The following is a 27,068-nucleotide window of genomic DNA, read 5'->3' as shown; positions in this document are numbered from 1 at the left end:
TTGAATGTAGTCACTGACCCAGAGGCTATGCTCTTATCACAACTCTAGGAAAATGCTATTTTGCATTTTGAAGTTAACATTGGAAAGCGAAGATATGTGAATCTCATGTGATTGTTAAAGGATATATTTTTCTTTCTGTTTGACAAACTGTTTGTTCCCTAAAGTCTTTTTTATTTTATTTTAGTGACACAGATTCTCATGTATCCAGTTCTACCTCAGTTCGATTTTATCCACATGATGTGGTAGGTTTTTCTTTATTTTTACAACATGATAAATTTTCAGATTAAATCTGAAATACGTATTTTTATAGAGAGCTATGAAAGCCATAAAATTGATGAAGTTACAAAAAAATGTTTTGAAAATATGGCAAAATCACTTTGCTGTCCTCCAGTTGCTCTTTTTTTCTAAGTCCTTTGATAAGAAACCAAAGTACAAGGTTAAGAAGCCTTGGGATAGAGTATTTTAAAAAGTATTTTGGAAAGTATTTGTCAGTGCTTAGAGATAGAAATGACTGTGTTATATATAGGAAGTAAATTTTCTCAACTATACCCAAATACGTGTCTATAGTGTATTCCTGGAAACTCCATAGGAAAGCAAACATGGGAAGATGATTGTTTTATTGTTTTCTACTTTTAAATGGTATGGGAACCTTGAGGTAGCAAAATGCTGCCTAGTGCTGTGCCAGATACAGTCAACTTTTGATGCTTTCTGAGGAAAAGAAAACTGGTAAACTGATGAATGGATGAGTTGAAGTTAGAAGAAATGTAGTGTAGTAATTTGTATAGCCTCAGGTGAGCTTGCCAAAACAAACAAAAAAACAGAGGAATTTGGAAATATAGTAACAACAATTATGAGAGACTATGGGAAGAAATGAGAGTTGCTGCCATCGTATCCAATGCAGTGGAGCTCAGATTTAACACTGATAATGAGGTTCAAAGCTTAAGGAGAAAAGACTATAAATGTGACAGGGAGAAGAGAAGCCACTAAGGATTCACAGTAAGTGGTTTTAATGGATTCACTAGCATTAAGCATTCCCTGAGAAAAATCTTAAGATTTTTAAACACTTTCTAGTCAATTATTTACAAAAGGTTTATTGATTCATTAATTTTGTTTTAGTTCACTTTTTATTGTCACCTTCTATAGTTTCTGGTAATGATAACATATTCATAAAGAGTAGGCTGGGCGCAGTGGCTCACGCCTGTAATCCCAGCACTTTGAGAGGCCAAGGCGGGTGGATCACCAGGTCAGGAGTTCAAGACCAACCTGGCTGAGATGGTAAAACCCCGTCTCTACAAAAAATAGAAAAAATATTAGCCGGGCATAGTGGCAGGTACCTATAATCCCAGCAGCCCGGGAGGCTGAGGCAGAGAATTGCGTGAACCAGGGAGGCAGAGGTTGCAGTGAGCCGAGATCGTGCCACTGTACTCCAGCCTGGGTGACAGATGAGACTCCATGTCAAAAAAAAAAAAAGTGTATTAGAGAAGAAAATTAAGGGGCTTAGATAACCGATAAGCTAACTGAGTAGCTCTTGAATTATGAAGATATTTTATTTTGAATAAACAAATAAATATTGAAGATATTTTAAGCCTTTCAGCTGACTTTCTTTTAGCTCTCTCTCCCACAGATTCGGTTGAATAGACTATTGACCATTGATACAGATTTGTTGGAGCAACAGGACATTGATCTAAGCCCTGATTTGGCAGCTACGTACGGCCCAACAGAAGAAGCTGCCCAAAAGGTTAAACACTATTATCGCTTTTGGATCCTACCCCAGCTGTGGATCGGCATTAACTTTGACAGACTCACACTTTTGGCCCTGTTTGATAGGTGAGATTATAATGTGATATTAATGATATGTGCAGATTTTATTTTTAAGGTGAAGTGTCCAGGTTTTTAGGTTATCGTGTTGGGAAATATTTTCTGGTTTTGTTCTCTTGAGATAAAAGTTAAGGTAATAGGGCTTCTAAACATTGACTGTCTTAAATCCATTAAAAATGTTTTGGTTGCAATTTCAATATCTTTATACAAAGAAATTATTTTTGTTAATCAGTGAGACTCATGCAACTGCTACTCAAAAGCCAAAGAATATGAGGTGTTGATGGTCTTAAGGTTATAGGTAATATGATGCAAAGTTCTGTATAACAGTTATAAGAGGAAACTTCTGTTTCCCTGTTTCTTAACACTGCTATCTTAATGGCAAGCACATGAGTCTACTGTATTACAAACTTGGTGACCAACAGCTGCTTCCAGTCAACATGGAGTAACAGGATTGAATTTATCATCCCATGTGAAACAACCAAAAATAGACAAAGTACATGAAACAGTGGTTTTCAAGACATTGGAGATGAGAAAAAAAGGACAGTGATTCTTGAGAGATGACAACAAATAACATGAGCCCTATAGTTGCCCCAGCTTAATGCTTTGAGAGAGTTTCTGGGCTGCAAGATAGGGAGGGAGAACTGAAGTAGAGTCCAGCCAACTTCCTGAGTTAAGGAGCTAGAACTGAGAGTCCAGGGAGACTATGGCAGTTAGAGCCCATAGGACAGACTGTCAGAGAGGAGAGAGCTGCTTAGAGAGAGAACCTTAGAGATCTGCATTGAGTCGCCTTGACTGTTTGGTGGAGTACGGATAAGTTCCTGTATGTGAGGAAACTGTTTGAGGCCAGGGAAAGAACCATGTGAAAAGGAACAGAGGAATAGTTACTGGCAATCACACAGCACTGAGAATAGTATATGTCCCTACCAGCCAGATTGGAAACGTTTATGGTTCATATTTTATGGTGCCTTATGTAGAATAATCAGGAAGATCTTTAAAAGTGAGGAATAATTAGCCCTAGCAGGAGCACTACTTCACACCCACCTAACAAGTCATAAAACCAAGACCTAGTTGTAAACTAGTTCAACCATTATGGAAAACAGTATGGCGATTCCTCAAGGATCTAGATCTAGATGTACCATATGACCCAGCCATCCCACTACTGGGTATATACCCAAAGGATTATAAATCATGCTGCTATAAAGACACATGCACACGTATGTTTATTGCGGCACTATTCACAATAGCAAAGTCTTGGAATCAACCCAAATGTCCATCAGTGACAGACTGGATTAAGAAAATGTGGCACATATACACCATGGAATGTTATGCAGCCATAAAAAAGGATGAGTTTGCGTCCTTTGTAGGGACATGGATGCAGCTGGAAACCATCATTCTCAGCGAACTATCACAAGAACAGAAAACCAAACACTGCATGTTCTCACTCATAGGTGGGAACTGAACAATGACATCACTTGGACTCGAGAAGGGGAACATCACACATCGGGGCCTATCATGGCGGGGGAGGGGGGAGGGATTGCATTGGGAGTTATACCAGATATAAATGATGAATTGATGGGTGCTGACGAGTTGATGGGTGCAGCACACCAACATGGCACAAGTATACATATGTAACAAACCTGCACATTATGCACATGTACCCTAGAACTTAAAGTATAATAATAAAAAATAAAAATAAAAAAAATAAAAAAACCAAGACCTGAAGAGATCAAACGGTTTCCAAGTAACATAAAATCTAAGAAGATTTATGGAAATCCAGAAATACCCAGCTCCCAACAAGTTAAGATTCACAATGTCTAGGATTCAGTCAAAGATGACCAGCTGTACAAAGAAGTGAGAAAACGACCTATAAGAAGAAGAATAAATCAGTTGAGACTAAACTGTAGCTTGCATAGATATTAGAATTAGCAGACAAGGACATTAAAACAGTTATAACTGCTTTCCATATGTTTAAAAAGTTAACTACGGACATAGAAGATACTTTTAAAAGTCCCAAATCAAACTTACAGAGTTGAAAACTATAATCCCTGAGATGAAAAATACACTGGATGGGATTAATGGTAGATTGCACCTTGTAGAAGAAAGGACTCGAAGGCATAGTAATGGAAACTATCCAGAGTGAAACAAGAGTCCACTGTACTCGGTGAAAAGAGTATAAAAACAAAATGAGAAAAAGCTGTGGGACAACTACAAGCGGAAACAAGGAGACAAAAGATTTTGAAGAAATAAGGGTGGAGAACTTTCCAAATTTGATGAAAACTATGAATACACATTCAGGAAGCCCAGTGAACCTCAAAGCATAAAATGCTTGAAAAAAACTACACCAAGGCACACAACTGCTCAAAACCAGTGATAAAATTGTTAAAATTGCAAGAGAAAAAAAGAGGAACAAGGGTAAAGAAGGCATCCTTTTTATTGTTGGAAATAATGAAGTGAAAAGACAATAGAGGAGCATCTTTAAAGTACTGAAAAGAAAGAAACCCTGTCAACCTACTATTCTATACATAGCAAAAATACCTTTTAAAAACCAAAGTGAAATAAAGACATTTTCAGATCAGAAAAAAATGGAAAGAATTCTTTATGAGCAGCCCCACACTACATAAAATGTTGGAGGATGTCTTTTAGGCAGAAGGAAAGTGATCTCAGATGGAAATATAAGTCTTCCCAAAGGAAAAAAGATAAATGGAAATGGTAAGTCACTACATGGATAAATATAAAAGATTTTTCTTATTAGTAAGTTTCTTTTTTTTGTTTGTTTGAGGCGGAGTCTCGCTCTGTCGCCCGGACTGGAGTGCAGTGGCTGGATTGCTCAGCTCACTGCAAGCTCCGCCACCTGGGTTTACGCCATTCTCCTGCCTCAGCCTCCCGAGTAGCTGGGACTACAGGCGCCCGCCACCTCGCCCGGCTAGTTTTTGTATTTTTAGTAGAGACGGGGTTTCACCGTGTTAGCCAGGATGGTCTCGATCTCCTGACCTCTTGATCCGTCTGTCTCGGCCTCCCAAAGTGCTGGGATTACAGGCTTGAGCCACCGCGCCCGACCCCATTAGTAAGTTTCTTTAAGAGATAACTGACTATTTTAAACAATGCTTTGGTTTATAACATGTAAAAGTAAAATTTATGATAATAGCATAAAGGCAGAGAGGGGAGAAATAAAAGCATACAATTTTAAGTTTCTTATATGTGAAGTGATATATCATCACTTGAAGGTAGACTGTCATAAATGTATATTGTAAACCCTGAGCTAGACGCAGTGGCTTATACCTGTAATCCCAGCACTTTGGGAGGCAGAGGCAGGAGGATCACTTGAGCCTAGGAGTTTGAGGCCAGCCTTGGCAACCTAGTAAGACTCTGTCTCTACGAATATATTTTCAAAAATTCTTACCAAAACCTACCGTAAGGCAACCACTAAAATAACAAAAGAGTTGTAGCTAATATGTCAAAAGGAGATAAGATAGATTATAAAAATTACTGTTAATCAATAAGGTAGAGAAAGATCAAAGAATAGATGAGACAAATAGGAAACAAATGACAAGATGGTAGAGTCAGAAAAAGTCAGAAATTGGCAGATTATATAAAAAAGAACAACACTTAACTCCAAGCTGCCTACAAGGAAGGTACTTTAAATATAAAAACAGAGGATAGTGTGGTGGCTTATGCCTATGATCCTAGCACTTTGGAAGTCTGAGGTGGGAGGATCTCTTGAGGCCCAGTTTTCGAAACCAGCCTGGGCAACATAGACCAAATACTTATTTTATTTTGTACCAAAATAAAATAAAAACAAACAGGTTAAAAGATGGAAAAAGTTATACCATGCTAACATTAACAAAAGGCTTATTGTAGTGACTGTATTAAAGTCAGATAAAGTAGACTTCAGAACAAAGAATGTTACCAAGAGTGAAGAAGCCCCTTTCGTAGTGATAAGGAGTCAATTAATCCACAGGATTTAACAGTCCTAAATGTTTGTACACAGAGCTTCAGAATTCATAAAGCAAAAGCTAATAGAAGTGGAGAAATAGACAAATCACAGTTATAGATGATTTCAGCACTTCTCTTTAAATACTTGATAGAATAATTATTTAGAAAATCAGTGAGGATATAGTGAACTTGAACAGTATTATCAACCAACCTAAATTGGTTGACATTTATGGAACACTGCATCCATAACAAGAGAATATACATTCTTCTAAGTGCTCACGGAACATTTACTAAGATAGGTCACATCTTGAGCCATAATACAGGAGTTACTAAATTTTAAAAGGTCCACTATCCAGTCATACATAGTGAATTAAATGGTAAATTAATAACAAATAGTACCTTGGAAAATCCCCAAATATTTGGAAACTAAACACTTCTAAATAACCCATCGATTAGAGAAGATGTCAAGAGATAAATTAGTATTTCGGGCTAAATGAAAGTGAACACACACCATATCTGAATTTTGGGAATGCCACTAACCTGCAGTACTTAGGAAAATTTATAGCACTAAACACCTAGATTAGAAAACAAAGGTCTCCAATCAGTGACTTCACCTTCCACATACTAGAAGAGCAAGAGCACATAAGCCCAAGGAAACAAAAGAAAGGTAATAGTAAGGAACAAAACAATTAAATGAGGAAACAGAAATAATAAAGAAAATCAAGGAAATGAAAAATTTGAGAACATCAGTTGATAAAACCTTTAGCCAGCCTGGTCAGAAAAAAAAAAAAAGAAGAGGAAAGACATAGATTACCAATATCAGGAATGTGAGTTATGATACGACTACAGACTCTACAGGCATTAAATGATAATTAGAGAATGATATGAGCAGCTACATGCAAATAAATTCAACATTGGGCAAATGGACAAATTTCTTCAAAGACAAATTATGAAATTTCATTCTGAAAGAAATACATGACCTTAATTGTCTTACATCTATTAAATAAGTAGAGATTGTAGTTTAGAAACTTTCCCACAAAGAAAACTCTAGGCCCAGATGGCATCAAAATAATATTCAAATGAATGAAATGGAGAAAGGATAGCCTTTTCAACAAATGGTGGTGGGACAATTGGATTTCCATTGGCGAAAAAATAGAGATGGACGCAGAGGTGTGTGCTCAAGAGGCTAAGGTGAGAGGATTGTTTGAGGCCAGCCCGGGCAACATAGCAAGACCCCATCTCAAAAATAAACAGAAATAAAGAACTTGTAGCCTTACCTTGTGCCACATTATGAAAATGTATCATAGGCTTAAATGTAAAACCTAAAACAAAACTTCTAGTAAAAAAAAGAAAACATAGGAGAAAACTCTTATGAACTTGGATTAGGCAAAATTACTTGACTCTGACACCAAAGCCAAGATCATTAAAAAAAAAAAATGATACATTGGACTCATCAAAATTGAAAATTTTTAAAAATCAAAGACAATACCTGTTCAATGACAAGGGAGGCACTATTCAGGCAGGCCCAGAATTGAAAAGAGGTCATCAAATTTTAGCAATCCTGAAATTGCATAACTACCACCTAAAATCAAATGGAAATGCCAGTAATTTATTTATTTGGAAATACTGGAAATACTGTTGAACTTTTTTATCTGGTAGAACCATTAAATGAAATAGTACAAAGATGTTTATGAATTTTATTTTTAGGCCCAGTTGATTGTGATAAATATGGAATTGGGTTAATACATTTGTTAAGTTTTTTTATGATTATAAAAGTAATTCCTTACCTATTGTAGAAAATTTAAATATGTACAAAGTTTTGACAGAGGCAAACCATAATTATCCCATGGAGAGAAGCATTATTAGTAATATCATTTTTGGTATATTGTCTTTTTTAACCTCTATGTTTAAGTTTTTAACAGCAGAACTTCTATCCTGCTATGCCCGTGGTTTTGTGTCCTGCTTTCTTTATGTATGAGATGTGCTGAGCATTTTTTCATTTTTTAATAGTCTTTAAAAATATGACTTAAAAGTGTTTTTAGGGAAATACTAAAGGATGTATTTGTATAACGTTTTGTGAATAAAATTTCCAAAGAAGTAATGAGATAGATTCTTGTGTGTGTATGACATAAAAATAATCTTCATTGCTATATATATCTCTCTCGAGCATCATATTGTTTCTCTTACAATGTCAGTTTGATGAAGTATAGAATTGTCTTAGCAAGTTTAATAGAAGCAGATAGAAGTCTTTGTCACTACCTTCATTTTCAAGATATGTAAGAGCCCATATTTAAATAATTCTAATAAGTGAGTTTTCTAATTCTTTCAGATGACTGAGAGATGGGGGAAGTGAAATCACTTAGTGCCAGAATTTTGTTACAATTTTGCCATGTAACAAATGTTTTAAATTTAATTTTCTAGAAACTATTTTGAGATTTTGGTTTTTAAACATAATGTGATTCTTTGTGTACGTGTTTTATTTGCCATCCAAGTTTGTTAACTATTTTGCAACAAATAGAATAGATAAGCAGATATTAAGGAGAGTAACATTTTTAAAATAGAAATTTAAAACTATATTATGTAATTGGAACTCACTGTAGCATGTTTTATTTGTATATAAGAATTCATGTTGTGTCCACATGAAACTAGTTTGTTTTCAGTATGATCTAAAACCTTGTTCAAACTCAGTACCAAAAAGACATCTTGGCATATTAGGAACTTCATATTTATGTCTTCCCTTTTTCCATTTGGTTAATTTCTTATACTTATGATATACTTACTCATAAGTTTTTCTATCTGTAGAAATCGTGAGATCCTGGAAAATGTGTTAGCTGTCATCCTGGCTATTCTCGTGGCCTTTTTGGGATCTATTCTTCTCATACAAGGATTCTTCAGAGATATCTGGGTCTTCCAGTTCTGCCTTGTCATAGCCAGCTGTCAATACTCACTGCTTAAGGTACCAGCATCTCGTCTTTTATGCTATGGAATTATATTTGTGTGAAAAGGCAGAGGATTTTGTAGTAATTACTGAATTATAGTAAGATAATTATTTTTAGGCTTTTCTTGGATGTTTACATAAGATTGTGTAGCGAGCCAAAGGGGGATATAAACCTTAAAAATAATTGTATGTAAATTAGAACTTCCTAAAAACAAGTTTTTTATTTTAAAAGAAACTGTATTTGTTTTGTTTGTTTTGTTTTGTTTTTTGGAGATGGAGTCTTGCTGTGTCACCCAGGCTGCAGTGCAATGGCACAATCTGGCTCACTGCAGCCTTCGCCTCCCAGGTTCAAGCAATTCTCCTGCCTCAGCCTCCTGAGTAGCTGGGATTACAGGCACATGCCACCATGCCTGACTTATTTTTGTGTTTTCAGTAGAGACGAGGTTTCATCACGTTGGTCAGGCTGGTCTCAAACTCCTGACCTCATGATTCGCCTGCCTCAGCTTCCCAAAGTACTGGGATTACAGGCATGAGCCACCACGCCCGGCCTAAAAGAAAACTGTATTTGTTAAAATAAGAACTAGCATTCTTTTTTTTTTTTTTTTTAATAGTAGTAGTTTTGTTTTGTTTTTTTTTTAAATACTTTTAGTTCTGGGATACATGTGCAGATTTGTTACATAGGTATACACATGCCTTGGTGGTTAGCTGCACCCATCAACCCGTCATCTGCATTAGATATTTCTCCTAATGCTATCCCTTCCCTACCTCCCCTCCTCTAACAGACCCCAGTGTGTGATGTTCCCCTCCCTGTGTCCATGTGTTCTCAGTGTTCTACTGCCACTTATGAGTGAGAACATGCAGTGTTTGGTTTTCTGTTCTTGTGTTAGTTTGCTGAGAATGATGGTTTCCAAGTTTATCCATGTCCCTGCAAAGGACATGAACTCATCCTTTTTTATGGCTGCATGGTATTCCATGTTGTATATGTGCCACATTTTCTTTATCCAGTCTATCATTGATGGGCATTTGAGTGGGTTCCAAGTCTTTGCTATTGTGAACAGTGCCACAATAAACATACATGTGCATGTGTCTTTATAGTAGAATGATTTATAACCCTTTGGGTATATACCCAGTAATGGGATTGCTGGGTCAAATGGTATTTCTGGTTCTAGATCCTTGAGGAATCGCTACACTGTCTTCTGCAATGGTTGAACTAATTTATACTCCCACCAACAGTGTAAAAGCTTTCCTATTTCTTCACATCCTCTCCAGCATCTGTTGTTTCCTGACTTTAATGATTGCAGTTCTAACTGGCATGAGATGATATCTCCTTGTGGTTTTGATTTACATGTCTCTAATGACCATTGATGATGAGCTTTTTTTCATATGTTTTTTGGCCACATAAATGTCTTTTGAGAAGTGTCTGTTCATATCTTTTGCCCAGTTTTGGATAGGATTTTTTTTTCTTATAAATTTAAGTTCCTTGTAGATGCTGGATATTAGCCGTATGTCAGATGGATAGATTGCAAAAATTTTCTCCCATTCTGTAGGTTGCCTGTTCACTGTGAGGATAGTTTCTTTTGCTGTGCAGAAGCTCTTTAGTTTAATTAGATCCCATTTGTCAATTTTGGCTTTTGTTGCCATTGCTTTTGGTGTTTTAGTCATGAAGTGTTTGCCCATGCCTATGTCCTGAATGTTATTGCCTAGGTTTTCTTCTAGGGTTTTTATGGTTTTAGGTCTTACGTTTAAGTCTTTAATCTGTCTTGAGTTAATCTTTGTGTAAGGTGTAAGGAAGGGGTCCAGTTTCAGTTTTCTGCTTTTGGCTAGCCAGTTTTCCCAACACCATTCATTAAATAGGGAATCCTTTCCCCATTTTTGTCAGGTTTGTCAAAGATCAGATGGTTGTAGATGTGTGATGTTAATTTCTGAGGCCTCTGTTCTGTTCCATTGGTCTTTATATCTCTTTTGGTATCAGTACCATGCTGTTTTGGTTACTGAAGCCTTGTAGTGGAGTTTGAAGTCAGGTAGTGTGATGCCTCCAGCTTTTTTCTTTTTGCTTAGGATTGTCTTGGTTGTATGGACTCTTTTTTGGTTCCATATGAAATTTAAAGTAGTTTTTTCTAATTCTGTGAAGAAAGTCAGTGGTAGCTTGATGGGGATAGCATTGAATCTATAAATTACTTTGGGCAGTATGGCCATTTTCACAGTATTGATTCTTCCTATCCATGAGCATGGAATGTTTTTCCATTTGTTTGTGTCCTCTCTTATTTCCTTGAGCAGTGGTTTGTAGTTCTCCTTGAAGAGGAGCCCTCCCACAGCTGGAAAACCATTCAGGTAGTTCTGTGTTTACTAACAACTGTCCATCCTTTTTTTCTCTCTCTATTTATAGCTAGACATGTGGAGTAAGCCTAGGTCATCTGCTTTATTTCTTTAAGACCCGTCCATACTTTCCTCATTGCAGTACTGACGTTATAGTCTTTGTGGTTGCTAATGATCAATCTAATTGCTAAATTGATTTTCTTAAGTCTCCGTGCTTTATGAATGGTACATCATTTAATACCTATGGATACTCTTCCATTTTGATATTCTTCTCATTTTTGATCTGTGACTTCATACCACCCTCATGCTTCTTGCATTTTTCAGATGACTCTCTTTTCCTTTGTTGATCCCTCTTTCTTCTTTCAACTGCTTAATTTATGAGAATTCTCTAGGATTTTATGTGGTTATCTTCTCGGTTTATAGTTCCTTGCCATTGAAGTCATCCTTTTTTATTACTTTATTTGTTGCCTTTGTGTATTAGTTATGTCCAGATTTATATCTCAAAGTCTTCATCTCTTTTGCAAGCTTTATTCCTATATATCTAACAGACATTTTAAAAATAGCAAATTAATCATCTCCTGGTTAATTTTTCTTTCCCAATATCTTTGCTTTTGGCAGTGATAATACCAACTAAAAATCTTAGAGTCTCAGCTCCTTCCTCCTTGATCCCTAATAACAAGTAACTCAGTCCCTTTGATAACATTTAATGATTCTATATTAAAATTACTGGTTGTCATTCTTGTACTATACCTTTAGTGCCTTAAATCATTTAAATTCATTTTCTGGCTCTGGTGTCTCCATGGTCCAATTAATTTTGTCCACTGCTTTCAGGTTAAATATGGCAAAGGTAAAAGGTGACAATTTTTGCAACTAATTGACGAGAAGAATAATAATGTCATAAACAGGAATAAGAAAGACAAGAACAGAAGCTTTTAGAAGATAGGTGTTGTGGTTAAAAGAGTTTATGGATTATCTGGAGTCAAATCTAGCCAAGGGCCAAATGCCAAACTCAGCTCGACCCAATGTCGAATGGTAGGGTGGTGCTAGACAATCCTAGTGAAATTGTATGGTATGCCATCAGAAATGAACTGAAACTTGGGAGAAAAGTCATGACTAGGGACGTAGCTGCATAATACCTTCTGAACATTTTTATGGAAAGTTAATAAAGTCTCTTAAAAGGATACAGCTTATTTGATTATTTTGATATGAAAATGCAGATAATATCTTTATTACAAATACCATTGAGTTATTTAGTAAGCTTGGAATTTATGGGCAGAACTAGAATTGTTGTTATAAGCAAACCCCTATTATTGTATATTTCCTGAATGAATGATGTCCTGTGAGAAATGCTATACTTGTATGTAGTATACCTTAACTACACTTGTCTATAGCAATAAGCCAAACAGTAAGATGGATCTGTCTATCATATGCTATTGCAGAAACGTTAAGATAGATACAAATAAATAAATAATAAATAATCTTATTTCTTGAATCTTATCAGGAAAGATTTGAGATGTTTTTAATATCAAAGTGACACTGGTATCTGGAGCTGATGTTTCATCTCTGGAACAGAATTATTAATATAGGTCATTTTGTGGTTGTGGAATATTTACTTAAAATCATTTCAGGCATTTTGAAAGTTGATTGTAAAATTAGCAAGACTTCAAGAGTGTAATTTATCTTTCTGTTTCATTTTTAGAGTGTTCAACCAGATTCTTCTTCTCCCAGACATGTAAGTCGCTCTTAATATGGCTGTACATTGTAGGTCCTTAACATTTATCATAACATTTGTGGTTTGGTTTTTGTTTTTTTGTTTTGTTTTGTTTTGTTTTGTTTGGAATGCATCAAACTGAACTAAAATTTATGTTACTATTTTCCTCATCTATGTTTTGACACACTACTGGAAATATAGGTGTTAGCCTGAAATAAAATGACATTGTACTTGTGGACTCTAAATCTTGGTTGAAAATGAGCATAATAATCTATTGTTTGACAGTCTGTTTCAGGGAGTAGACATGGTTCTTATAAACTCATTATTATTTATGTTTAATAAATTAATAAATTTTGAATAATAGCTTATGAATAAGTATTGAAAATATAATTTTGAGGTAGGAAGAACTTTATATTATTTAACTTGAGTAACCATTAGGAGCAAGAATAAAGAAGTAATACATGAGTCTGGTGTTAAGGCCATTGAATAAAAACTTTGTTACTCACTTTGTGACTTTAGACAAAAATATTATCTGCCTAGCACTCTTCATTGTGAAGTGGAATCCAATTTTAGATCTACACTGAGTTTTTAATAGAACAAAAGATATTCTATTTAAAGTAGTTCAAAAACAGACCTCAAGAATAGTTTATGATTTTTTTCCTTGAATATAATTTTTTTAATCCTTTCGCTGGAATAATGAATAATGGGAATGGATGAGCAAAATGAAACAGAGGCAAGTTTTTTTTTTTTTTTTTTTTGACTGATTATGTTTACTATTTTGCAAGAATATTTTTGAAGTGCAATAATATATGGAAACATTGCTTTTTAACTTTTTATTTTGACCTAATTTCAAACTTAAAGTTGCAAGGGTAGTACAAAGAATTTCAGATACCATTCATCCAGATCCATATGTTAACATTTACGATATTTGCTTAATCCCTTTCTAGCACGTGATCTTTTTTCCTTCTTTCTCTGTGCTAGCTGAGATGATGCCCCTTTACCTCTAAATGTCTCAGTGTGTGTTTCTTAGAAACAAAGATATTCCTTTATGTTAATTCAAGATAATTATCAAAATTAGAATATTAATGTTGATACAATGCTGTCTTCTAATATACAGATCTTATTCAAATAGATTTAGCCTATTGTCTTCATTGGCAAAGAAAGTCCCTGATTATGTTTGGTCTCTTAAATCTCTTTTAATCTGGAGCAATTCTTCGGTAGCTATCTTTCATTATATTGAAATTTTTGATGGATATAGGCCAGTTATTTTATAGACCATCCCTCAATTTGAGTTTGTCTGATGTTTTTTTCTTTTAAAAAATTTTTTTTAAGTTTTATTTTTTCACCCTGTCTTATGGTGCGGATGATGTTTCTTTCTGATTTGATAAGGCCATGCTTTTTAAAGTAGGAATACTACAAAAGTACATCATATTAGGAAGCACATATTGATTTATCCTGTTATTAGTGATGTTAAGTTTGATCTTCTGGTTAAGGGTATTGTCTGCAGGGTGTCTGAAATCTCTGCAGTATTAACATTTTGGCCAGCTAATTCTTTGTTTGAGGGTGGGGGATGCTGTCCCATGCATTGCAGGATGTTTGGCATCCTCTCTGGTGCTACCTTCTAGATGCTGGTAGCACCACTTCCCCAACTGTGACCACAGAAATGTGTCCAGATTCCCATATGTGCACTGGGGAGCAAAACCCCCTCCTACTTCCTTAAGAACCAGTACTCTACTGTAATGTTACTGTTTTTCTCTTACAGTTAATAAATACTTCAAATAAATAAATTAAATGAATACTTCAAGGTATGAGAAGAATACTTCTCATACCTTGAGACTGTATATGTGTCCTTCTCCATAAATTTCTATCCAGTTGTTTTAGTATTTACTGATGTTTCTTGCCTGATTCAGTTATTTATTGGTTGATAAATGGTGATTTTTCTCATCCCATCATTCCTTCTACATTTATTAGTTGACCTTTTATTAATACTATAAGGAAGAGCTTTCCCCTCTTTCTTATATATGTATGTATATATTGGTGTGGATAAATTGATTATTTTATTCAATGGACTATAATGTTACTAGTAGTATTTATTTTGATGCTCAAATTGTCCCTGATTTAGCCATTGGGAGTCCATCACACTGCTTTCTGTGTCCTTTTGGCGTATCTCTGTCATTCTTTAAGTACTTTCTACCTTTTTGTCACAACAATATGTTCCAGGGTCATCTTATACTTTCCCTGTCGTAGCCAGAAACCAGTCTTTTCTCTATGGAGCCCCCCCACCTTTTTTGGTAGGTAATGGTATTTATAAAGTAAGATCTGGTTGCTAGTAATCATTATTGCTAGAATCTCATTGCATCTAGGTCCTCTTAGTGGATAAAGCTAGGAGGTGTATGTATGTATGTACATATATACACACATGTGTATACATATATATAACCTATTCCTGTATCTGTCCATATGCATATTAAAAATAATGAGACTATGGGAGCCCAGTGTGGGCAGATCACTTCAGACCAGGAATTTGAGACCAGCCTGGGCAACATGGCGAAACTCTATCTCTAAAAAAATTAAACAGGCGCAGTGATGTGTGCCTGTAGTCCCAGCTACTTGGAAGGCTGAGGCGGGAGGATCACTTGAGCTCAGGAGGCCGAGGCTACAGTGAGCTGTGAGCGCTCCACTGCATTCCAGTCTGGGCGACAGAGTGAGACCCTGTCTCTAAATAAATAAATAAATAAATAAATAAATAAATAAATAAATAAATAAAAATAATAACAACAAAAAAACTTCACACTGATACTTCTTTACAGTCCAGTATCTCAAGAGTTCATTCTATTACTCTTCCTCCTCTCTGTATTTGTTAATCCTTTCTGTGATTGTCAGAAATCTGGCTTCCATATGGAAAAATTATGAATCCTTAGAATGAAGCCATCAGTGATCTCAGTAGTTATTTATGACTCTTAAAATTAACTAAACTGACTTTAAAAAATATCATTTTCTCATTTTCAGGGTCATAATCGTATCATTGCCTACAGTAGACCAGTTTATTTCTGCTTATGTTGTGGTCTTATTTGGCTCTTGGATTATGGTAGCAGAAACCTGACTACAACCAAGTTCAAATTATATGGAATAACTTTCACCAATCCACTGGTGTTTATATCAGCCAGGGATTTAGTTATAGGTGAGTCATCTTGAAGTATCTCCAGTCTTAAAATGAATGTATTTGTATATCAACATTTTACTGATAAATATATCAATTATACAGCTTTAAATAGTTTTTAATAAGCTTATTTTGCTGTTGTTATCTGCTCTGAGAAACAAAGTGATAGGACTATTATGAGTGAATAAAGCTAATGATGAGCAAATATTATAGTAATTCTTTTGTTCTTGGAGTAGGTGTAATGGAGAATTTTTGTGGTTTTGTTATCTTAGGTTTCTATTATGTGAAAATGGTTGAAATAACTTTAAAAAGTATTGTTTATGATTGAAAAGATGTTATTTACTACCCAAGCAATTTTTGTTGGATGTATAATTTAAAATCCTGTCTTTAAAAATTGCCTAGTAGTTTATGTTAATTTGGGATTTAAAAAAATTAATTATGACCCCTCAGTGGACAAAAAAATGAATGATGACCTCTCAGTAGACACAAGAATGGATATAGTATAATATTTTTAAATATACTTTTTTTCTTTTTGTAGTGTTTACACTCTGTTTCCCAATAGTGTTTTTCATTGGTCTCCTGCCTCAGGTGAATACATTTGTAATGTACCTTTGTGAACAATTGGATATTCATATTTTTGGTGGTAATGGTGAGTGTTTCTTTATAAAAATTATAGATTACAGCATTACCTTTATAGATCATGAAGTAATAAACTGACCATTAAAATGCTTTTCCAGTTTTCACTTCAGGCTTGAAATTAGAAAAAAAAAAAAGACATTAAGTAATTGAAGACCGAGAAGCAATTAATTTGTGGATAGAAAAAAATAGTCAAGTCTGCTACTTTAGAGAAAGAGCCAGGTATAATGAAGCAGATGTGTAAGAAGTGATAAAATAACATCTGCAACTAAAAGTTATAGTGAGTTTACATGGAACCTATACGTACTTAAGAGGTATTTATAAAAGATCATCTATCCTGAATAGATTGAGGTTTGACACATAGCATTCCATTTGGATTTTAAACCAGTATGTACATTTAGTAGGTCTTCATATTTGGTTTCAGAGCCTTGCTTTATCCTTAGAATGGTAACACCAAAACAAAAGCATTTTACTAATAAATAAGCTTTTAAGAACTATCTCTGTTCATTGAGTAGAATATGTGGCTATGAATTGATATACTTAGAAAATCTATTTCCATATCATATATATATTTTATTTAAAAAATAAGATCATACCCATATTACCCTGGTATAGATAATGGTTTGTAGAACTTGAAAATAATCATGTCAGCATACACCATGGTTAAAATATACCATTATTTAGTTTAACCATTTAAAATTTTACTGAAAGATGAGTGTGCAACTAGAGAAAATGAAAGGGAAAGAAATTACTGTAACTTTATAGTTCATTTCTCTACACATTTCACATTTTCAGGCCTCATATATTTTCCAAGCATATGCATTGAAATCCTCTCTACTGATGAAAAGTCGACATCATGGCTTTAATTTTAAGTAGAAACTGAGTTTTTCTGTGTTGCTGTATATCATACTAGAGAATTTTTAATGTTCTGAAAATTTTTTGAATGAGTATGAATTAAGACAGAACTCGTTTCATCAATCAGCATGGCTTAATAGGTAGAAGACAGTTTGAATATTTAGGGACTATTACTGGTGTTATATTACCCTAAATACTATGGGGAGGGCTTAGTGTAGGTAATTTATGATAATGGGCTTTTGTCGTACTGTAATTTACAAACTTGTGCAAGGTATTAGGTTTCTGATAACTCATAAGGAATTTTTTCTGTAGATTTATGATTATTAGTATTAAATTAAAGAAAGTCTATTACCCATGTTTTAAAAGTAAAGTCTAGATATCTTAGCCATCCCCTGTTCCTTATTACTAATACACCCACTGGAGTATTAGTAATTATCTATTTCGTTGTGTTGCTGTTGTTAGCAATTAGATCTATAGTATCTAAAGTATCTATTTTGTTGTTGTTGTTGTTAGCAATTAGATCTACACTTTTTTCTGAAAGTTAACACATGGGAATACAGATTTACTTTTGTGGGTAACACAGGTTCTGTTTACATAGATAAATATTTTTCAGTGAACACTTAATACATCTCCAGTTCCTTTTCAGGCCTCTGAAAGCTTCATTTTTCCACATTTTTTGTTAATATAAGATAGATTTTTGAAGCATAATATAGATAAAATTTTTTCTTGCTACATATAAATGTTCATTACTTCCAAGATGAATATAGTTTATCTTGTAACAAAGATTCTGGATAGCAAATCTCTGTCATGTCAAAATCTTTTTGAAAGAACAAAATGAAGTAACTGAATTTTTAAAATTCAGATTAGTAGATATTTAATGATAGTTGACATTATAATATTTTAAATGCTTTTCAGTGACCTTTTAATTTTTTTCATATATTTTTATAAAATATTTCTTTCCTTTTTCTTCTTCTGTCTAGCCACTACAAGCCTGCTTGCAGCACTTTACAGTTTTATCTGTAGCATTGTGGCAGTAGCCTTATTGTATGGATTATGTTATGGAGCTTTAAAGGTGAGCAATAAATTATAGTATGTTTTGTCTTTAAGGCTGTATTTCTATATGAATGTTGTTTTAAAATCAACTAATAATGGTTTTTTCTCCTGGGGCCACTTAGCATTAATTTTCGTGGTCTTCATATGTTAAACATTATTCTCATTTTCAACTGCTTTGTATTTGAAAACAGTTTAGTAGTTAACCATTACTAAAAGAAAATTATTTTTCCTGCAGTAGTCACAGGTTAATATTAGAAACAGATTATTGAAAACTAGGCCCATCTGGTATAAGGGTAGGCATAGTAATTACAGAATGTGAAATCAATTTTAAAATTCTAGTTCAGAATTTAACTACTTTTCATATCACAGTTTTTTTAAACTTATAAAAACAAGTTCAAGGACTGCAATTTAAGATACATGCTAATAATAAGTAATATACTGAAATTTAATGTCATTGGGTTAGAACATCTGGATGAGCCTTATGAACTTCCCTTTAAAAGATTGTCAACAAGTTGTAAACATAAAAATTTAAACATTTTTGTAGACAACTTTCAGCTCCTCACGCATACTTGTGGGTTGTTTTCGTTTTTTGTTTGGTAACTAGTGCAAGACAATCAGAATGTTAGGTTTGAAAGGACTATGACAAGTGACTCACAGATCCTTCCTTGCCTCATTTAAGTAGCATTTGTAGAGCATTTATGTGTACCAGGTGCTATGCTAAACTGTTTTCTGCTTTGAAGGAACTTGTAGCTTAGCTGTGATTAACAAGTCAACCAACATGTTCAATACAGCATGACGAAGGTTATGAAAACAGTTCTGTGGGTATACAAATGAAGACTACTTTATTCTGCCAAAAGAGATTAAAGACAATTTTCCAGGAAGGTGATATAACCAGATTTTGAAGATCAAATAGGCATTAGCTAATTGAAACAAGAGATGAAGACCCATGGGCTTGTAAAGAAAATGTGTTGTGTAGAGGAAATGGCAAATGATTTGGAATTTCTGGAGGTTTGGGTACATGAGGAAAGATAACATCTAAGGTCATTCCTCTAAGGCTAGAAAGGTAAGCAAAGGCTGGATCATGAAATAGCTTTTATCCTGAATGTGTTGGGGTAAAGATGCAAAACCATGAATGTATTTGAGGCAGTGAAAGGAAATGATCAGAGTTGCATTTTAGAAAGGTTACTTTTCTCCATTGTGAAGATTGAAGTCTAAGCAGGAGGGATCAAAGGAGACTGTTCCACTTTAATCTTGAAATTATGAGGTACTTAACTAAAATTAGATTTCATGAATATATTTGTGGACTGTCTGGATAAAGAGATATGAGCCAGAAGAGGATCCAGGATGATTCTGGGTGCTGACTTGAACAGCTGGTAAGATATGGTGCTAATGCACAAGATTGGAAACCTTGGCGTTTGTTGAGGAAGGTGATTGTTTACATTGGAAGGAAGGTGATTGTTTACGTTGGAACACTTGATTTGTTGATATTTATGGGGTATCCAGAGATACATAGTAGCTAGTTACGTGTACAGAAGTTTGATGTCATGATTAATGGATTTAGAAGTCATCCATAAAATTGAATAAAATGTAAGAAAAAGACTCTTAATGTGGATTGACAAGAGAAAATGGATGAGGAAAGACTATGGGAAATACCAGTGTTTAAGTGTTGGTTACAATAAAATCACACAAAGGAAATTTCAGAGGCAGTAAGAGTCTGAAAAAAGTTTTTATTGAATTTGGAATTTGGCAGTTATAGGATATTGGTGTTTTGGATTAAGAAAGCCAGATTAATATAAGTAGGTTTGAATATATATTAAATATATTCTACTCTTTCTAGAGTGCAGTTGGAAAGCTTGCACACACAATGGGGATTGTTTTCTGGTTTTTGTTTTTAAAAAAGATCTGAGACTTAATTGCTCTAAAAGGTAAGGAGGGGAAATCTAGTGGATGGGAGATAATTGATAGAGCTAAGCCCAGGAGAGAATTGGAGGCAACAAGGTCCAAATCCAGGGTTCTCTCACATGTGCCACTTGTGAACCGTCCTAGCTCATTGTAGATTTGTGTTTTGAATCAGGGTTTGGAAAGTGAATCGTTACTTGGAAATTGCAGTCACAGAAGTTAATAAGTGCGGTAAGTTTTTTAGCCTCGTTTAGAAAGGCCTATTCACCTATAATTATACAGCAGAATGGCAGCAGTTAAAAAGCTGCCAGGTAGATTCCTGCATCCTAAGGCAGGCAGGAAGGTAAAGTTTTTTTCTTCTTTCTGGGGCATCAGTTTTGCATTAGACAATTTTAGTTTTAAATATCACTCATTGTAGTGTGATAAATCTATAGACATATTTGTTATGCACGAGCAGAGATTATGTACAAGCATACTTCATTTTATTGTGCTTTACTTTATTACGTTTCACAGATAGTGTGTTTTTTTACAAAAGGAATGTTTGTGGCAACCCTGTGTGAAGCAAGTCTAATGGTGCCATTTTCCTAACAGCATGTGCTCACTTTGTGTCTCTGTGTCACATTTTGGTAATTCTTGCAATGTTTAAAATTTTTATTGTTATTATTTTCTATAATGGTGATGAGTTATGTCTGATACCATTGTAATTGTTTTTGGAGTGCCATTAACAGCATCCATAGAAGATGGTGAACTTTAACAGATCAACATGGTGTGTATTCTGACTGCTCTGCTGACTGGTCATTCCCTCATCTCTCTCCCTCACTTTGGGTCTCCCTATTCTGTGAGACACAGCCATGTTGAAATTAGGCTAATCAATAACCCCACAATGGCCTCTAAGTGTTCACAAGGCAAAAGGAATGGTCGCATAGCTCTCACTTTAAATCAGAAGCTAGGAATGATTAAGCTTAGTGAGTAAGGCATATTGAAAGCTGAGAAAGGCCTAAATTGAGGCCTCTTGTGCCAAACAGTTAGCCAAGGTGTGAATGCAAACAAAAAGTTCTTGAAGGAAATTAAAAGTGCTACTCCAGGAAATGATAAGAAGAGAGAAACAGCCATAATTATGGCCGATACAGAGAAAGTTTTAGTGGTCTCTGGATAGAAGATCAAACCAATCACAGCATTCCCTTAAGCCAAAACCTAATCCAGAGCAAGGCCCTAACACTTCTATTCTCTGAAGGCTGAGTGAGGTGGGGAAGCTGCAGAAGAAAAGTTGGAAGCCAGCCGAAATTGATTCATGAGGTTTAAGGAAGGAAGCCGTCTCCATAACATAAAAGTACAAGGTGAAGCAATAGTACTGATATGGAAGTTGCAGCAGGTTACCCATTAGATCTAGCTAAGATCATTGATGAAAGTGGCTACAGTAACAACAGATTTTCAATGTAGACAGCCTTGTATTGGAAGAAGATGCTATCTAGAACTTTCACAGCTAGAGAGGAGAAGTTAATGCCTGGTTTCAAAGCTTCAAAGGACAGGCCTACTCTCTTGTTAGGGGCTAATGCAACTGGTGACTGTAAGCTGAAGCCAGTGCTCATTTGCCATTCTGAAAATCACAGGGCCCTTAAATGTATTCTGCCTGCTCTGTAAATGGAACAAAGCCTAGATGACAGCACATCTCTTAATAGCATGGTTTGCTGAATATTTTAAGTGTACTGTTGAGACCTACTGCTCATAGGAGAGATTCCTTTCAAAATATTCCTGTTCGTTGACAATGCAGCTCGTCACTTGAGAGCTCTGATGAAGGTGTACAGGAGATTCATGTTGTTTTCATGCTTGCTAACACAAATGGGCATTTTGTAGCCCATGCAGTAAGAAGTAATTTCAACTAACAAGTCTATTTAAGAAATACATTTTGTAAGGCCTGTATCTGTCATAGATGGTAATTCTTCTGATGAATCTGGGCAAAGTAAATTGAGAACCGTCTAGAAAAGATTCACCATTCTAGAAGCCATTATGAATATTCAGGATTAATGGGAAGAGATCAAAATATCAATATTAACACAAGTTTGGAAGAAGTTGTTTCCAAACTTTGTGGATGACTTTGAGGGATTCAATACTTCAGTGGAGGAAGTAGCTGCAGATGTGATAGAAATAGCAAGAGAATGAGAATTAGAAGTGTAACTTGAATATATAGGAGTGAATTACCGAAATCACGTAAAACTAGAACGGATGAGAAGTTGCTTCTTATGGATGAACAAAGAAAGGGGTTTCTTAAGATGGAATTGACTCCTGGTGAAGATGCTTTGAACATTGTTAAAATGACAACAAAGGATTTAGAATAGTACATAAATTTAGCTGATAAATCAGCAGCAGGATTTTAGAGGGTTGACTCCAATTTTGAAAGAAATCATTACTGTGGGTAAAATGCTATTAAACAGCATCGCATGCTACAGAGGAATTTTTCATGAAACAAAGAGTCAATCAATGCAGCACACTTCATTATTGTCTTATTTTAAGAAATTGCCACAGCCACCCAAGCCTTCAGTAATTACCACACTGAACAGTCAGCATCCATCAACATCGGGGCAAGACCCTCTGCAAGTAGAAAGATTACACCTCACTGAAGGCTCAGATGATCCTTAGCATTTTTTAACATTAAAGTATTAATGTTAAAATTAAGGTATGCGCATTTTTTTCTAAGACACAACATTATTGCACATTTAATAGACTACAATATAGTGTAACCATAACTTTTGGGAAACCAAAAATTTTGTGTTACTCATTTTACTACAGCTTGCTTTATTGAGGTGACCTGGACCAACAATGTCTCTGAGGTATGCCTGTACAAGGATTTCATTAAAGCAGTTTTTGTAACAGCAGAAGCTGGTAATAACCTAATATCTGTCATTTGTGACTGGTCATGAAAAAGAATAAAATACATTTTTACATGCTAATGTGAAGTGATCTTTAAGACATACTATTTTTTTTTTGTCTAGAGTAATAGACATAGACAAAGTACCATAGACAAGGGAGAGTAATAGGCCAAAAAAAAAAAAGAAATCAGTGTTTCCTTTGTGCTTTTTTAAAAGCCCATATGAAAGTTTGTAGTTACATAAAATAATAATGGAAGAATATACAAGAATTTGAAAACAGTGGTTACTTCTGGATAGAGTTATTTGGAGACTTTATTGCATGCCTTTAGGAATAATTTATTTATTTTTAATCTGTTCGCAAATACAGGCTTTTACATCTATGTGACATCTGCTTTCCTTGTATTTACTCTTTTTTTCTTAAATGTTTTAGTATGATGCATAGTTCATTAAAAGCTAAAAATTTTTCTTTAAAACCATCCTAGTACATCCTGTTAATAAAGTTTAAATTTTCTTGATGTTTTCATATTTTTTAGATATTTAGGCTGTTATGTAATGAAATAAAAACATTTAGACCTTGAAGGAAGTCAAGGTCTACTACAGTGGGTGAAGCAGATCTACCTTTTGACCTAGGCCAATTTCCCTGGGCAGTTTTGTTTTTCATAGTTTATGTCCTTTCTCTCACTTCTGAATCAGAATCCATTAAAAACTTAAAGGCATCTAGGTTTTAGTTTGCTTTTGATTCTTCTAGTTAGTGATTCAATAGAGGTAGTAGTTAACTATCTGTCTGTTTACATATAATTTGTAAGTTAAGGATGTGTCTCAGTTCAGGCTGCTTTAACAAAGTACCATAGACGAGGTGGCTTATAAACAATAGAAATTTATTACTCACAGTTCTGGGGCTTGGAAGTCTGAGATCAGGGTACTGGATGGTCAGGTTCTGGTGAGGTCTTTCTTCCCAGTTGCAGACACTAACTTATTATATCCTCAGTGGCAGAAACAGGACTTGCCCTCTGGGGTTCCTTTTCTACAGACAGTGATCCTGGTCATGAGGGCTCTACCATCAGGACCTTATGACCTCCCAAAGGTGCAACCTCCTAGTACCATCACACAGGGGATTGAGATTTCAACATACGAATTAGCAGGGAGACAGACAACAGGTGGTGTTCATGAATTGCTTTCAATACATATTTCTGAATTTTTCATCTAAATAAAATGAACAAGTCATTTTGAGATCAACTTAAGAATGTTCTTCTTTTGTCTGAGAGTAGTAAGTAGTGTATTTGTCTGTATTTGACAAATAAAGACGGGCATCTTTTGTTTTTGTTTTTTTTTTCTTAAATACTCGTTTTAGTTGAGGCCAAATTGACATATAGTGAAATCCAAATATCTGAAGTACACAGTCTGATAAGTTTTGACAAATGCATACACCTGTGTAATCTATACCCTTATCAAAATATAAAATAGTTGCATTACCTCAGAAAATTTCCTCATATTTCGTCCTGTCTCTCCTAATCCTCATTGTTGTCATTTCTTTCACTATACACTAGGTTTGCAGTTCTTGAACTTCATATAAATGAAATCGTGCCATATGTATTCTTTCGTATCTGACTTAATTGTTCAATGTGATCCTGTTGAGATTCATCCAAGTTGTGTGTATCAGGAGCTTGTTTCTTTTTATTGTAGATAAGTATTCCATTTAGTTTTAATTCCGTCTTACCCACATTGTATGACTATATCACAGTTTACCTACTGTCTTAGAGATGCTCATTTGAGATGTTTCTAGCTGAGGAATGTTATGAATAAGCCTGCTGTGAACATCCTCGTGCAAGTCTTTTTGTGGACATGTGTATTCATTTCTCTTGAGTAAATACCTAGAAATGGAATTAACAGTTTTCCAAAGTGGCTGTGCTGGACATCTTTTTTTTTTTTTTTAGTTTTAATTTTTATCAAAGTCGTACATTCATATATCACAGTGTCAAATAGTTTTACAAGACTTATAGCAAGAAGAGCAATCTCCTAACCCATTTTACCTTCCTCAGACTTACTATTTTTAACTGATTCTTTTTGGCATTTACCTCCATAGATCTACCTTTCATTTCTGCTTCTTGTATTTTCTGACATCTTCAGCAGAACCTGTGGACTGCCTTTTATGAAAGTTGGAGGCTTGACTTTCTTTTTTTTTTAGAAGCTGGTTTAGAATGCATGTGTTCCATTTATTCCTCAGAGTATTCTAGTTTACATCCCTAGATTAGGTTAAACCATCTGAGAGCTGCATGTTTGGACCAGGCTGTCTGACCACCTCTGGGGTTTCCTTACCCACGTTTCCTTTCAGTATTATGCCTGTCATTTGCACGGAGGCATCTTCCAAGAGTGTGTGTAAGAAAACGGCGGTCCATTTATCATGGGGCTGTCATGCTGATGTCCTTCAATGCTTTGTTTAGTGTCCCTTCTGTAAAGACTCAGTCAAGATGTTTCTTTTAAATCTTGATGACAGCCAATTCTTGTTTGTTTTCCTAAGAAATCTAGAATGCATTTTGGTTTTGGCTTTTTGTTTTTTCCCCATATAACCAGTGTTATTTTTAAAATTTCCCTTGGCCATTAAGTAGCTCAAAGCCAAATTCCCTGCTTATGTCCAGGAAATTATGGCTTTTGTCTCCCATATTCCTTCCCTCATCATCATATGAGGTCCTGAGCAAGGTGATGGTTATAAGAATATTTTACCTTATACTAATTCAAATTCATTAAGTTATCCATTTGTTTCTGAGATTTCTTTTTTTTACATTTGTGTTATATTTAACAACATAGTTAAAGAGCAATAACAGTTCAGAAAAAGGTTGTTAATTTAAACTTTCTGCAAACATCACTGAAAACTTCATGAAGTATACAAGACTTTTTTCTTAGCCAGAAGCCCTTCCACCAGAACTCTAAGCACATCCAAAATCACTGCACCCAAGAGCCCTGGGTGTCTGGTGAGATGCTACACTGCACATGTACATATCTGTGAATTAAAATGTGCCAATGGAGAAGGGACATTTCCTGACCAGTCAAGGGAAGCTCCTTGGAAGTGTCTGTCCCTGACTCATCTATATTCTTATATGTCAAATCCAACATCCCTTGGCCTGGGGTCCAAGTGCTGGGACAGGTGCAGGTGCAAGGCTGAGTGGGTTAGTCATCCCTCAAAGCCCAGCGAGGTGCCCAGTGCACCAACAGCATAATGCACCTGAAAACAAGGTCCAGAAGCCCTGGCACAGGAACTTTCTGCCTGCCCTCCCATTCTCCCATCAGACCAAACAAAGAGGACAGCAGCACCTAGGGCTCCACAGGACAGCACACAAGAATGCCCCAACTTCAACCACCTCCTGAGACAGAAGGGGACTGTGGTAATCCTGCAGTGTAGACTTAGGCAGCCCAGCTCTGCAGCTCAACAGCTCTGTGGGTAGGACGTCTCTCACCGTCAGCAGGTCCTGCGCATGTCTGTACATGAGCCCCAGAGCTAAGTGGCCTTTGGCCTTGAACTCTGATGTTTTCTCTCTCACATCAGTGACACTTTTGGGAAACTTTTCAGCCTCTTCCAACCAGTTCAGGGAGCCCATGCATAGCTTGGCAGTGAGGAGAGGGATGGTGGCATCGTCTGGCTTCAGGTAGATTCACTCTTTCAGCACCTTCACAGCACGAGCAGATTTTCCAGCAGCCATCAGGGACAGAGCAAACTGATACCACAGGCGGAACTCCTCAAAGGCAAACTTCATGGCTCTTTCTAGGCACTGTGGTTCATTGTCTTCCGTCAAGAAAGAATTCAAGACACGGACACACACAAGGAGTGGGTTTAGGAGTGGAAAGATTAGTAGACGAAGAAGAGAGAGAGAGTTTTCTCATGCTGAG

General features: G+C 35.4%; 1 protein-coding gene across 8 annotated transcripts in view; it reads left to right on the top strand.

Annotated features, from left to right (window-relative positions):
- PCNX1 (pecanex 1) overlaps nucleotides 1-27,068 on the top strand; it is a 215,261-nt gene that overhangs the window by 99,051 nt on the left and 89,142 nt on the right. For 6 of the 8 annotated variants that reach the window (XR_002724629.3, XR_002724630.2, XM_023182929.2 and 3 more), the window contains 7 exons: nucleotides 185-242; nucleotides 1,610-1,827; nucleotides 8,554-8,707; nucleotides 12,705-12,737; nucleotides 15,726-15,897; nucleotides 16,415-16,525; nucleotides 18,348-18,439. Coding sequence is in view for 6 of the 8 variants with exons in the window: in XM_023182929.2 (XP_023038697.1) it covers nucleotides 185-242; nucleotides 1,610-1,827; nucleotides 8,554-8,707; nucleotides 12,705-12,737; nucleotides 15,726-15,897; nucleotides 16,415-16,525; nucleotides 18,348-18,439 (838 nt within the window). In the remaining 2 variants the exon portion in view is untranslated. The remainder of the gene's footprint in view (nucleotides 1-184; nucleotides 243-1,609; nucleotides 1,828-8,553; nucleotides 8,708-12,704; nucleotides 12,738-15,725; nucleotides 15,898-16,414; nucleotides 16,526-18,347; nucleotides 18,440-27,068) is intronic. The other 2 variants (XM_023182945.2, XM_023182982.2) reach the window with 1 other exon arrangement.

The sequence above is a fragment of the Piliocolobus tephrosceles genome, chromosome 6, assembly GCF_002776525.5.
Source record: "Piliocolobus tephrosceles isolate RC106 chromosome 6, ASM277652v3, whole genome shotgun sequence".
NCBI classification, from domain to species: domain Eukaryota; kingdom Metazoa; phylum Chordata; class Mammalia; order Primates; family Cercopithecidae; genus Piliocolobus; species Piliocolobus tephrosceles.
The sequence above is the reverse complement of the archived record's forward strand: the minus strand, read 5'-3'. Positions and strand labels throughout refer to the sequence as shown.